This window comes from Sciurus vulgaris (genome assembly GCF_902686455.1).
Source record: "Sciurus vulgaris genome assembly, chromosome: 4".
NCBI lineage: Eukaryota > Metazoa > Chordata > Mammalia > Rodentia > Sciuridae > Sciurus > Sciurus vulgaris.
Genome location: NC_136464.1, coordinates 122,664,586 through 122,678,556, shown reverse-complemented (window position 1 = coordinate 122,678,556; position 13,971 = coordinate 122,664,586). Strand labels below are relative to the sequence as shown.

General features: G+C 30.4%; 1 protein-coding gene across 3 annotated transcripts in view; it reads right to left on the bottom strand.

The window, feature by feature from the left end:
- The window catches only part of LOC306658695 (tudor domain-containing protein 3), a 122,931-nt gene that overhangs the window by 13,696 nt on the left and 95,264 nt on the right, over window positions 1-13,971 (bottom strand). For 2 of the 3 annotated variants that reach the window (XM_079135884.1, XM_079135886.1), the window contains one exon: window positions 13,137-13,262. In XM_079135884.1, the coding sequence (XP_078992010.1) occupies window positions 13,137-13,262 (126 nt within the window). Of the gene's footprint in view, window positions 1-2,927; window positions 3,015-13,136; window positions 13,263-13,971 lie in introns of all 3 variants that reach the window. The other variant, XM_079135885.1, reaches the window with a different exon arrangement.

Here is a 13,971-nt window from a genome sequence, read left to right as displayed (position 1 = left end):
AGGAAAACTAAAGAAATGGAACTAACATTGATTCAGAACCCATGTGCCCAGCATTTCAATCATACAGTGATCTAACGCAACATTTATTGAGCAGTTTCTGTGTTCTTCACAATTACCATGTTTCTACAGTTATTTTTCAAAAGACAAAATGTACCTGAGGTTAAAAAAGATTACATATGCCTAGGTTATGCCACACTTATGCTCTCTCCACATATCACAGTGGATGCAGAGACTAAAGGATGAAATTAGATTGATTATGTAAAACTCTTATAAAGTTTATATAAATAAATATCAAGTACTTTCTATTTAACATTTTAAATACATAATGAAACTAATGAATTAAGGTAAATATAAAGCTCGGAGCTAATTTCTGGTACAAAAACTTAAGTGTTTAATATAGTGAGGTATTAGTATCAGTTCCCAAATGTAAATTTCTATTCTCTATAATGCCAGATGCAACATAAAATAGTTTTTCTTCTACTGGTTTGAGTCAAGCTATTTGACCATTTTATCCTAGTGAGTTATAAAGGCAAAGAACCTAGCACACAATGCCAAATCTAGCTCTCATGTGGCACTTTACACTTACAAAATGATTTTACGATCTATTGGTATTCATTCATGCTTATTTTTCTTTCAGTGGAGAAAGGAAGCTAAAGGCACTTTTTTTTTTTTACTGAGACAGATCCTACCAGCTTATCAAATACAGTAATCATCTTTATAAAACTCATCCTAGTTAAAATTTTTCCTTCCCTTGCTATCTACAGACATAAAGCACTATTTTTCCAAGAACATGACTACTTAAGAAGTATAATAAAGAAGTAAAATTCACTAAATATTGTCAAACAAATTCTTGACATTAACTGTTGTTCATTCCAATACATTTATCCTCAGAAGCTTGGATGAATACAAATTAATTGTTTTGTACACTCAGCAAGTTCCTATACTTACCTGACAATTTGTCACTAAAAACCTTTAAAAATAAGGGGTGTTCATCAATTTCATAAATCCCCTAGTAACATTTCTCTGTTTAAAGAGTGTTCATTCATGGCATGAACTGTGAGACAGGTTATTTTTCTAAACTCTTTCTCGTTTTATAGATTGTAAGTTGTCTGGGTTCTTTTTAGAAACTTTACCAATATTTTGGGATGGTAGCAATTAGAGATTAAGTGTCTATGATAGAGCCATGTCCTCCAATGACACAAGATTACTCTAAGGAAGTTTACAAATTTACTTTCTGGGTACAAAATTGTTTTTAATAAGATTATGTAGTTTCCTATTTGGATTCTGTTTTATAATTCCATGGCTAGTGGTGGACAACACTTTATAGTTGTCATACAAAAATTGTAATGACCACTAAAAAATTTTTCTCATTTAAAAGTGTTCCATGATAGGAAAATCTTTCTCCATGAATGTTGATAATAGATGGATAGGTCAGTAGATTGGATTAAACCTCATGAAATTAAACAGTAGCTTAAAAAAATAATTCCCTACCTTATTTTCTTGCTCTTTTTACTGAGATAAATCCCCCAAAGGTCCAATTTAGTAAATATCATAAATTTGTAAACACTGGCATCTTTCACATGTGTGTGCATGCACACGTACCCACACAGTGTGTCTTGCATTGCTCAGGTATCTGAATAACATTTTCAACTACTGAATATATTCATATGTGGCATAAAGATAAGCTCATGATGGCCTGAAACTTTGTTAACATTCCTGGGATTATATTAACTTTATTATCAAGTTGTAGTTTATTACTTCCAGAAATCAGTATTTCTCTTTAATTTTTAGTCAAAAAAGATGACACTGCTACTTCAGCAAGAAACCATATTGAGCATAAGTCAATGGTTTAAGGCTAAAAAAAATAAAACTCTTAATAAAATTAATCATGACATGAGTAATTGTTATTGTGCCACACAGTAATTAGGCATTAATATGGCAAGCAGTTCCTATAAGTGGCTGTTATCACTACTATTTATAGATAGCTAGGCTAAGCATTCTTAGATGGGTGTAGGGGGAAGGAAAGGCATAGACCAAGAAGAGCTACAGGCTCTTCTTAAGTCCTCATAAGGAATCCCTGATTTGAAGTCAGCTATGATCCAGAAGGCAAGTTCTACTGCTACCTCAGAAACATGCACCCTCCGTAAACTGAACATTTTCTAAAGACAGCATTGTAAATTAAGTTTGGCCGAAGGTGCGCCAGCACTTTACTGAGATGAGAGCATGTCAGATATTACTCAAAGAGTTGACCAAAGAAATAGCCATCAAGCTTCTTATCTCTTCTACAATTATTCCTCAAATTAAGAATCTAGATTTTCAGTGATACCTTGGAAGAACTTTAAATTTTGAACTATTTCCATCTCCTTTCCCACAGAGAAAATGAAAAGAATGAGAGGCACATTTATATTCTAGTTTCCCAGTCAACCTCACTAATAAATAATAGGAATAAGCTAGGAAACAGGACTTTACGAACTTCCCTCTGCCAAAATCTTTCTTCCCAACATTGACTGAATTTTCATGCACTAGAAATGCATTCTTTGAAGCACAAAATTCTGGGAAGATTAGAAAAGGGTGACAGAGTAGGAAGGTAAGAAGGGGTAACAATAATCCACATAGTATAGTGAAGATTAATCAACCTGGTTTTAAATTCTTAAGAATACTTAACTCTGAAGCATGCAGAGGATAGGAATAACTTAAGTTCTCATATGCAGAGGAAATAAGGAGTTAAATCAGCCTGGACTGCTTTACAAATGCAAAGCTGAAAACACTAGGCTACAGAAGAAAAGGGGAGGAGGCCAAGCCTATAATAAAAATTTATGTTTCTATAGATGTTGAGAGGTTACAAATCATATTTACCTAGATCATATTACTTAATCCTCACAATAACCTGTACTGAAACTGAGACCCAGAGATGTTAAGTAACTTACCCAAAGTCACACAAGTAGTAAGTGGCAGAGCCGGGACTCGAACCCAGGTCTTCTGATTCCTCCTGTGCATCTCCAGCTCCCCTGGAGCTGAAGCAGGGGCAAAAAGGGAGGTGGAAGTAATTTGCCCAAGACCAGCCTTGCCCTCTCCCCTTCTTTCAAAGGCCAAGCAGAGCAAACATTTAACTCTCTCAGTGACCCTTTGCACCAAATTCTTTCAGGATAAAGCACACAAGAATTTGAAAATGTTTCTCAGCCTTGGGTTCATGAATGGCAACAAGTGGTAAATGACATTAGAAGTTATGTTTGGCTATGCTTTGCCATTTATGTGCAATTCACTGGGATATCAAAGTATAGAAATTCTCATTTCAGAAAGTAAAATTTTAAAATTATTATTTAAAGAAGTTGGCTTACAATTTTTGTTTGGCAGCTTCAGTTAAACTTTTTAATTACCCTATTATAAAAATTATTTTGAAAAGTGCTGAAGAACCAGACATTTATCGACCTATAATCTACTGTGTGGCTACTTGTTTACCTGTCTTAATCATCTGCCCTCAAAGATTATTGTCAGTAAAACATCAAAACCATTAGAAAGGAAAAAAGTTCACATAGTTTTTTCATAACCAACTTGGGGTATTTTCAACAAGTAGCAATGTGTATGCATCATTTTTATAAGATATAAATTTTATGTTCTGTTCTAAATTATGACCACAATACTTTTAACGTAGACTTTCTTAATTTTCTTACAAGAAAATTTATAGTTTCCAAACTTTAGTCTTTAGACCAATTCCTTAATTTTTCATAAAGGAATTTCATATTTTAATTTCTCATCCTATTATACTTTAACAGGTTTTAAACACATTCAGTGAAAAAATTCATTTCTTTCACTAATTTTCTAAGAATACAAGGATACAATTCAAATGAACTATGTCCAACTTATCACTTATAGTAATAAGCCTCAATATACTTCAGCCTCTAACAGTTTTTCCATTTCTGAGAACAACTACCAGTAGGGACAAGTACAAAGTAAGCAGTTATACAAGCCAAGGCATACAAATCAACCAGGGATATCAAGGTATTTGAGAGATTTAAAGGATACTCTATTCTTCACTTAGTACCAGTCCTATCTGGATTGCAGTACATCCAAACCAATAGTTGAAAGTAATTTGACACCTTTAAGATGAATAAGGTGGCAAACATTCACAAAATAAAGAACATGAGAAGGAAGAGTGTGGATAAGGAGTGAGAGGTAGAGATGCGGAATTTTAAAAGAAAAAAAAGGAAATAAAGACTTTTAAAAAAAGGAAATAAAGGGTCATTTAAAATTATAGAAATTTAAAGTAAGAATTATCTATCTATCTATCTTTGGTACAAAAAGAAATCAAATACTTGATAAAAATATATGTATATATTTTCAGGCTTGACATTTTTAAATATAATCAAGGTGATCACCAGGACTACATCCAGTATCCAATAAATAAATACTGTCCTTCTTCCACTGTTTCAGCTACCAATGTAGTTCATAGACCAACTTAAAATTCAGATGCCTTCAACCTCTAAAAAAAAAGGTACTTAGAGTACCCATCTACTTATTATTCATATAATTCCTTGGTATTCCTACCAGTTAATATTCAACAGGAAATTCTGCCCTTGTTTATAATTATAAGTGCCTAAAAGAGGATGTTTCTTGAAATAAGAATATTTTTCCTCCACACATCTCAAGTGAACTCTGGCATTAGATCCAAGATTATCAGGTCATCTGATTTAACAAATGATATCAGGAAAATAAAAACAGGAGATATAGAGCAGTTAAAAGAATTTTGTTTTCCAGGAGGCTTTGAATAACAAGCTTTTAAATATATTAAACAATAATATACACAGGCCTCAGACATTGGTGCATTATTAAAAGAATAATACAAATGTCAATACAAAGCAAAAATTTTGGTCTTTTAGGAATCCTCTTCTCCATTTAAGAATGGAATTAACACACCAAATGGAATTAACTTACTTTGACACTTTTTTGGATTTAGTAGTCAATGTCAGCTTAATGCAAAACAGGAGTTTGGGGGACAGGGTTTTAGATTTTACCTTAGACTAGGTTACTGGAGAATAAAAATACAAAAATCCAAAGAAATGATGAAATACCTTACTGATTGATGGAACATATAAGCATCATGTGTGTTATTAGGCGAGAATTACAGGAAAAGACAACAATATTATGAAAGCTACAAAAGGCATTTTCACCAATGGCAATTTCTTAATGTTATACAAAAAAATTCCAGAATTAGATAAAATAAAATTAAAAGATCAGTGAATTGTGTATAATTACATGTATAATAAAATATTTTATGAAACTAAACCCATTGAAACAGCAGAAAGACTCCTTAAAAGGGGCATAAAATTTCAGAAATATATTTTGACCTCTATTCACAGAAAGTAAAAAGTCGTGAAATGTTGTTTGAGGAGAAGTTGCTCTGTATAGTCTTCATTTATAACAAAAATACATTATATGAGGTTTGGAAAATGTTTAACAATATATCTGAGAGATAAATCTTTACCCATTTTTTAGATGGGGAACTTGACACTAGCAAGTTAAGAAAAGAGTTAACATGTTTTCCAGATACTCACATAGAGTTTCTATAATAGGTTCTATGTGAGGCATGGGATGGGGTTGCACGAGCAAATAAGGGTTTGAAGCACTATAAAATACCTGTCCCATAGAGATTTAAAATGTTTATTGATTTGTTAGTGACTCAATTAAGTCCTATAAACAAAAAATATATTTAATTTTTAACACAGCATTTTCCAAATTTGTTTAACTATAAAACAGAATTCATGTTCTCAGAATATACTTTAGTCAACTAAATGGATGAGGTATGAAGAAATACATACCCCACAAAAAATGACTTAAGTATTCTTATTCTTAAAAATCTCTTCATTATGTTTACTCTTAATAATTATTATGAGGTTTTTTTTTAAAGCAAAAGAAATGTACTCACTGTTGCAGTACTTCCTTTCCCTTCTGAATGGAGCTCTTAGCCAATGACAGGCCACTAAGGGACTTATTTCAAGCCAAGGTGTAAAACTCTCGCCAGTAGTTCCCAAGCTTAATGGAACTGGAAGCTCTATAATACCAAAGTATTTCTCACAAGGAGATAGATCAACTCTGCTATTTTCACTAGAAGTTTAACAGTAAAAACTAATGTACATGATTCTAGAATAAACGCCATAGATCCACTAAAGTTCAGGAAATTAGGATCAGTAGGAGGAGTACTTCATTTGTACAAAAAGATATCAGAAGTGAAAAAAAAAAAAAAGACAAAAAAAAAAAAAACCCAAAACAACCAAAAAAAGGATATAATGTTTAAGAAACAAAATGAAAATGGAGAGAAGTGACTAATAAAACAAGATGATAAAAATATACAGAGAAAGAATATTAAGTAGAGATACACAGATGATTGTACAAGATTAAAAAGAGAATGAGTAACTGATAACTCATTACGGTATGCAATCAAATATGCATCTTAAGTTCACTTTTAGTCCATCATTGTGGAGGTGCACCATCACTGACTACAAGAGAAAGAACCACACTGAGGGAGATCCCATTAAAAGGTAATGGTCTATGGTTCAATAAGCAACATTGTTTTACTGGTATTCTAGATGCAGATGAAAAAGGCTCAGAAATTCACCAGAAACTAAAAGAGAATTGTATTTTTTTTTTCATTTAAGAAGTATGCCTTTTAATATTTATAAAAATCTGTAAAATATACTAACATTTACCCTGTCAAGACACATGCCCAATGTAAGACTGACATATTTGGGAACACAGAAATAAAACAAAATATCCTTCAGATTCATTTATTTTGTTACTTTTCCCTGTGTAATGAGTATATTAGCAAGTCCTGCATATAGCTGCAAAGAAAGGGTAAAGTTCAATGGAGTTGGAAAGTATAGGTTTAAAAGTCCCTTTAAGTTAAATAAATGAAAAGACAAAATTTATATTCATAAGTGTACAAACCTGGGTCTACTGAATCAAAAATGTGTAAGGAGAAAATAACTGCACCTGACAATTCCAACCCCTTTCAGCTATGACTCTCACCCATGAAAGTCCCTTATGATTACTTTAAAGGAAAAAAATCAAAATTATATAATATTCAGTATAAAGGTAAAGCATCATGAATTTACTTCTTAATTAACCAACACAACATATTCACAAGTCCATGACATTAATAAAAGGGAGACTTAGATGTTAAAAGATTAATGTATTATCTCATAGTATTGTAATTCATATGTATAATAAAAGAATGCTATAGATTTTTCAAATAATTACATTAACCTGACAGATATTACTAACATTAAGTAATTTAAGGCTTATTTTATAAACTCTAAAGTTAGAAACCCAAAGAATATCATTAAAATAACTTTAAAAAGAAAAATATCATGTCTTAGGTAATATCCTGCCATGTTATTTTATTTTGGGATTCACTTTGCTTCAGGACGGAAAAAAGAAAAAAAAATATATATATGTACATATACATATATGAAATCTGTACATGTATATATATATATATAAATAAAATTTGTACTTTTATTTGCCAATGAAGAAAAATCAGATTACCCAGAAACCATTTAAAGAAGTTTTTACATACAATTTGAAAAGATTACAATATATCAAAATTTAATCATACTTTTGTACAGGTTCTTAAAATAGTATATTATTTTCAGTATTAATTTAAATGATGAAATAAAGTATCTCTTTTGAATAGTATGGCTACATTGAAACTAAATTCCAAGATTTTCATAATATTCCATTAAAAATCTGAATTTAATTTTCAAGGGTTAGAAATGAATAATTTTAAAGTGACACACTTAAGCAAATGGAGTATATTTATGAATACATCATTCCCTCTCTATGCCAGCAGCTTTTGTGTCTCCAGTGCTTTTAGATAACTGACAATCTACTGTAGTCATTGAAAAAGGCTGAGTAATACAAGAAGAAATAATGCACATTTAATACAAACAAAGGTTATTAAAAGGAAGCCTAACAATACTACACTGTGAACTGGGGCATAGCTCAGTGGTAGAGAATGTGCTTACTAGCATGTGCAAGGCCCTGGTGTCAATACCCAACACCATAAATAAATAAATACTGACATGAAGTTGTCAGCCTATAATTTGAAAATTACCTTCTTAAATGTGTTAAACTAACCATGTACTTTTTGATTTACTCAGTGTTTACCTTGCAAAAGAAAATGGGTATCGCCCATTTCCAAAACTGTATAGTAGAAGAAAACATACTGCAGTATTTCAGTGACCTTAACCAAATTATGTGTTTAGTGCAAAAATATAATTACGATAGATTATTTGAACTAATGTTAAGAATTTATCAGCAAGAATAACACTTTCTGAACTGGATCAACTGGGTATTTGCACTTTTTATTAAACACTAATTGGCAGAAACTCACTGTTACAGAATTCTGATCTTCCTTTGAAATTAGTATTTTATATAATAACTGTCTTTAATATCTACTATAATCTTCGATATCAAAACCAAACTACTTATAGCCCAATTTTATCATTAAGTCACTGAAATTGGTAACAGGACCTATTTAAATATATTTAGGCTTTGTCTTAAAATTTTTAAGTTATATAAATTTAAAATTCTTCATCTTTTTTCACCCAATTCTTCATCTTCCATCTCATTTAAATAGGTTAGGTTTTTTTTCTGTTTTCTTTTTAATATTTTTATTAGTATAAGAATAATTCATGGTCTTTTATGAATGTTATTTGAATTTAAAAAGGCGACTTTCAAATGTGCTTTCCAAGAATATTATTATTAAAACAACAACAAAAACTGTGTGCAGTTACTTCAAAACTAAAACTTTCTTAAGTATGCTAAGTTGTAAAATATATACATTGTAATTACTAAAAAAACAATTTAATTCTTCCAAAAACAAATTTTATCTTTTAAATAGGTAATATATAGCTGGGAACAGTGCCATGTGCCTGTAGTTCTAGCTACTTGGGAGGCTTAGGCAGGAGGACCACTTGAGCCCAGGAGTTCAAGGCCAGCCTACCAATAGCCACATCTATCTTTAAAAAAAAAAAAAGTAAAAGAAAATATATAAGATTCATTGCTATACTTTCTTCCACAATAATGCCATCTTCAAACTAGGGTAGAATATATATCACTTAAACTTTCAGTAAATAAGAGAATTTTCTCTACTAGTATTTTGTTTTAAAGTTTCAAAACATAAGATCATAATGAGACATTGAAGTGGTTCATATAGTAAAAATGATAACTTTCTTACTTTTATGCAGAGACCAGATACTTTGGTGTATTTTGTGGATTTATATATACCTCTCACTTAAATAATGCCTGGCACCTAAAAGATGTACATGGAACATCTGTTGAATAAATAAATATTTTACAGAAAAATACTTAGGAAAATCACCTAAAAGACAATAATAATCTCCCTATCAACCATTACCTACACAATCATAATTTTTCTAGTTAAAACAACAGTTGAACAGTGATCATTTTCTGATAGTAATAAGCAGACACTATAAACTTCTAAAAGTTTAGACACCAGCATGTTTTAAAACACTTCTCGGGACATAAAACTCTCAATAGAATCCAGGTTCTCAATGTGCATGGAAAATTAGGACTCAATAGCATTATCCCAGGTTTAGAAGAACAATTCAGTAGCAACAGCACCCGAAACACACAAAAGGATTGTCAAAGCAGCAGTGCCAAGGAATGTTACAGTGCTTCCAAACTGCCGGGGGCATCTGTTTATTGGTTTTATAGTAATAGTTTTAGAGTTAAAAGGAGCCAGTTGAGAAAGGGTCATAGTATTTTTCTCACACAGTAGATAGATATATAAAATAATACTATGTTTCTCCATTTATGATTTTATAAGATATACATGAGACTCTATAATGCTTCATTTAAGGAAAACGCTACAATGTTAAAACACTCAATCTTTAAAAAAACAAAAGCCAGAAAAAAAATTAGAGCATCTACCCAATTCACAAAGAGCTGTAAATTTCACATTACATGGATAATTAAAAACTTTACTACAATAAAGGCAGTAAGAAAGAATGTTTTATGGTAGTTAAAAGAACCAGGTGAAATCTAGCTAGAATGATAACAACAAAAACAAAATTGAGCATGACTTACCAAAAAGTTCAGTCAATCATTTTGGAGGAAATAAAGTCTTTAATAATATTTAAAGCATGTATTTTGGCCATCTAAAATATCATCCCTGAATATGTTCTGGAAATAAAAAGTGTCTCCAGGGAAATAAATATTTGGCCTATAGACATACGTAAGGTGAAAAATTCCTAAATCTCACGAGAAAAACATTAGCATTTTGATTTAAAATATTTACTTGATTTTTATTTTAATTTTCCATACAATAGACTATTAACTTAGTCACTAAGTCTCTTAATATTCATGCTTTTTATTTAATGCTTGATCCTTATACCTCTAAGAAACAATACAAGCAACTGACTTCTATAATGGCTTTTGGTTTAAATGCAGGTTTTTTTCCTTTTCTTCCTTTTTTTTTTTTTTTTTTTTTTTTGGAAACTACTTAAAAGATCTTCACTAAATGAACACTGGTACATTAGGGAAAACTGAAAACTTAAGAGTTTATCCAAAAATCTTGTGCCAATAACAAACATAAATCTTGATAAAAGACACAGTATCATTTCACAATAAAAATACTAATGCATATATGTAGTGCAAGAGTTAAAAAATAAAAAAATTCCACAATCCACAGTGTAAATCAATAATTGTGCTAAGGACTTTAACAACTTCTTTGCACCTTTGCAGCCCTTTAATTTTACTAGTATGATTTATCAATTACAGTTATCTTCTTACTGGTACAGTGAAAGCTATTTTTTGATAATTTTGTACATCTTTGATTAATTTAAACCATGTTATAGTCTCTAGTCACAAAAATAAAAGTGCTCACAGACCACAATAACACTGTCAGCAGCTAAGAGAATACACACTAACTTTACATTACATGTATTGACATTCACATACATTGTATTTCTGCAGGGGCTTTTAATGTATATATGCACACATACACACACATATATTTTTTTTAATGGAGACTGATGAAGAAATGTTAAATTGGTGGCCTCTATATTTCAAGAAGGAGATGTTTCTCTCGACCAAGTGAATTAATTATTCATGCACATAAAGAAATATTCATTTATGCAAAATTATAAACCATTAAGAATCACTTGATTATGTATAAGCAGAATTAAAGATACAGTAACATTTCCAAAAGATTTAATGATTTATCCTGCTTCTATCTGAAAAAAATATTTAAAACATCTTATAAAAGACTTTTTAAATAAAATATAGGAAAAGAAAATGAGTTTAAAAATAGCAAAATAAATCATACATGAGTATTCACAAATGGATAGGCAAAAAATAAATGAAATATCATTGTTCAGCATAAAATCACTACATGGGCTATAATATCTGATAAATTTATTTTCCAGCTAAGTTTGCATAGACCTAAAATCAAGGATAAAGCAATGAGGGCTATTAAGGGGAGAAAAGGAAAAGTCCCTGACTATAGAGAGCTCTGAACAGAAGAGCTACAGAGAGGAATAACAAATATGCTCCTTACTTATGCCATACTGGAACATCAAAAGGAAGGTGAGAAGAAGCAAGGTAAGAAAACTAAATTTTTCTTTAAGGAGAAAAGAATTAAATTCTTACTAAGTTTATAAAATTTAAAAAAGCTAAAAAAATAATAATTCTATTTCTGATTCTTAATTATGGCTAACATCTATTAAGAGTATATAGTGAATAGCAAACCAGAACTAAATGTCAAGAAATATAGATTCAATGAATAATTACTTTCATCATCAAAACTGGACTAAAATATATTAATGGGAAAAAAATAGAATGAAAATAGTCATCATATGAGAACAACTAGAGTAAAAATATGGTTAAATCAAATATTTCGAAGAAAGGCATAAATTTTACATTGATGGTATTTCAGTTTTTTTAGAAAAAAAAGCAGTTAAACTTTATAAAATGAGAGCAAGAAAAAGTATCTCTTAAACATGTAAACCATTAGTAATCTTACACTGTAAAATATAAAACAATATTTTTTAATATTTTTCTAGATGATTATCTAGATGATTATCTAGATGATTATCTAGAAAATGATAGTTTTTCTAGGGAAAAAAAAAAAGGCAGAAAATAAAGATCCATGGCTCCTACCATGATTATTGCTATTAGGTTCCATGTTGTTGTTTTATTTACATTTGAGGGTGGGGGCACCAGTGAAAACACAAAAGACAAAAACTAAAAGGAGCTCATGAGAGAGCAATGTATTTTCAATGATAAAGGCTATTTTCTGAATATAATTTTCTGGCATATTTTGGTATTTTAGGGAAATAGGAACAAAACAGGCTTACAATAATAAATTTATTAACAACTACCCACAAAGAGACATAAGAAAAATAAGAAAAATTTATGCAACTAACTCTAACATGTCTTATACCCAGGTTTTTGCCTAAGTGTGGCTGAAAATCTATATAAAAATCATGTAAGTTCTAAATAAAATGGACTCTAAATGAGGCCAATAAGCTCTAAATTATACCATCAACATTATCACACAGCTTTGACAAATATTTGGCAATAAAACTAATCAAATAATTATTAAACAGATATTTATTTTTGATCTATACATATATTTGTGTGTATGTGTGTGTAGGGGGGTAAATGCAGTGTGAATTCATTTAAAATTTAAAGTTTTTTTTCTTAATTTTACATGTAACTAAAAGAATAAGCAACATACATGTATCCAACAGAGATTCAACTATGACAACTGCTGGACATAATTTAGTCAGTTTTAAAATAACAATTTGGGAAAGAAGAAAATATGCATAAAAACCCATTTTACAAATACAAATTTTTGGCAAACATGTAAATAAGGGTACCTATTTCCAAAGTAATACAACAGCACATTATACAAGAAAAGAATTCCAATGCATTCATTTTTATTTTAATTCGGAGTAATAATTAAATTAAAATATTATTTTGGGGTAGTCAGTTTAAAACAACGTCAAAATATTTTTCCATTTGCAAATTTTGTGTGACTATGACTAATATTTTAGAGCTATATGTTTTCTTCAAAATGGATTATGCCTTTGTACAGAATTTGGATCACGTACCCATGCCTCTGTTTGAATGGGCTTGATATTGCTTAGTAGAACCTCTTCATAGTTTCCATAATCAATAAATTTAACAACTGCTGTCATACCAGAAGAATGGAGAGCTTCAACTTCTGCTCGGTAAAACTGAGAAGGGAAAAAGGAATTTTAAATATGACAATCAATGCTGCCCTCCAAGGCAATGTTTAATAGAAATACAAATTTCCAAGGTGTATCACTGTATTTTTCAGAAAAAAAAACAAAACAAAACTGAAAAACCTACCATTAGTTTGTCCTCTGACTAACACTGAAAGGTAATACACATATACTAATGAGAATATATTAACAAGCAATTTATTTTAAAAACAAATATATAACAAAAATAAATCACATAGAAGAATAATCATTGATTCAGTCATCACAAATGGCTGGAGTAAGATAAGGATACCGACTAAGGAGTAAGGACTTAACTCAAATCTGGAAATTGTTGGGTTTGAGAGAATCTACCCCAGTGTAATCTGCCTCTGAGAACCTGATGCATATTAACAAACTTATAAGGAACTGATTTATATAATAATTACAATTAAAAACTTATTTGTTACAATACTCATGATAATTGAGAGTAGGTCATACAATAGAGCACTTCTTCGACATAGGTCAATCCATTCAGGATCCAAATTGTACATCTGAATGTTTAGTGAATGTGAAATAAATATGAAAAATACTTTGCTTTTAGAGAACATTTTCTTCAAGCTAAGACAGTTGGATGCTTGACTGTAAAATATCTACTAACAATATCTCTTGAAAAGCTTACCAGAATAAAGGCAATAAAAATCACATTATTCATGTCCTTCTT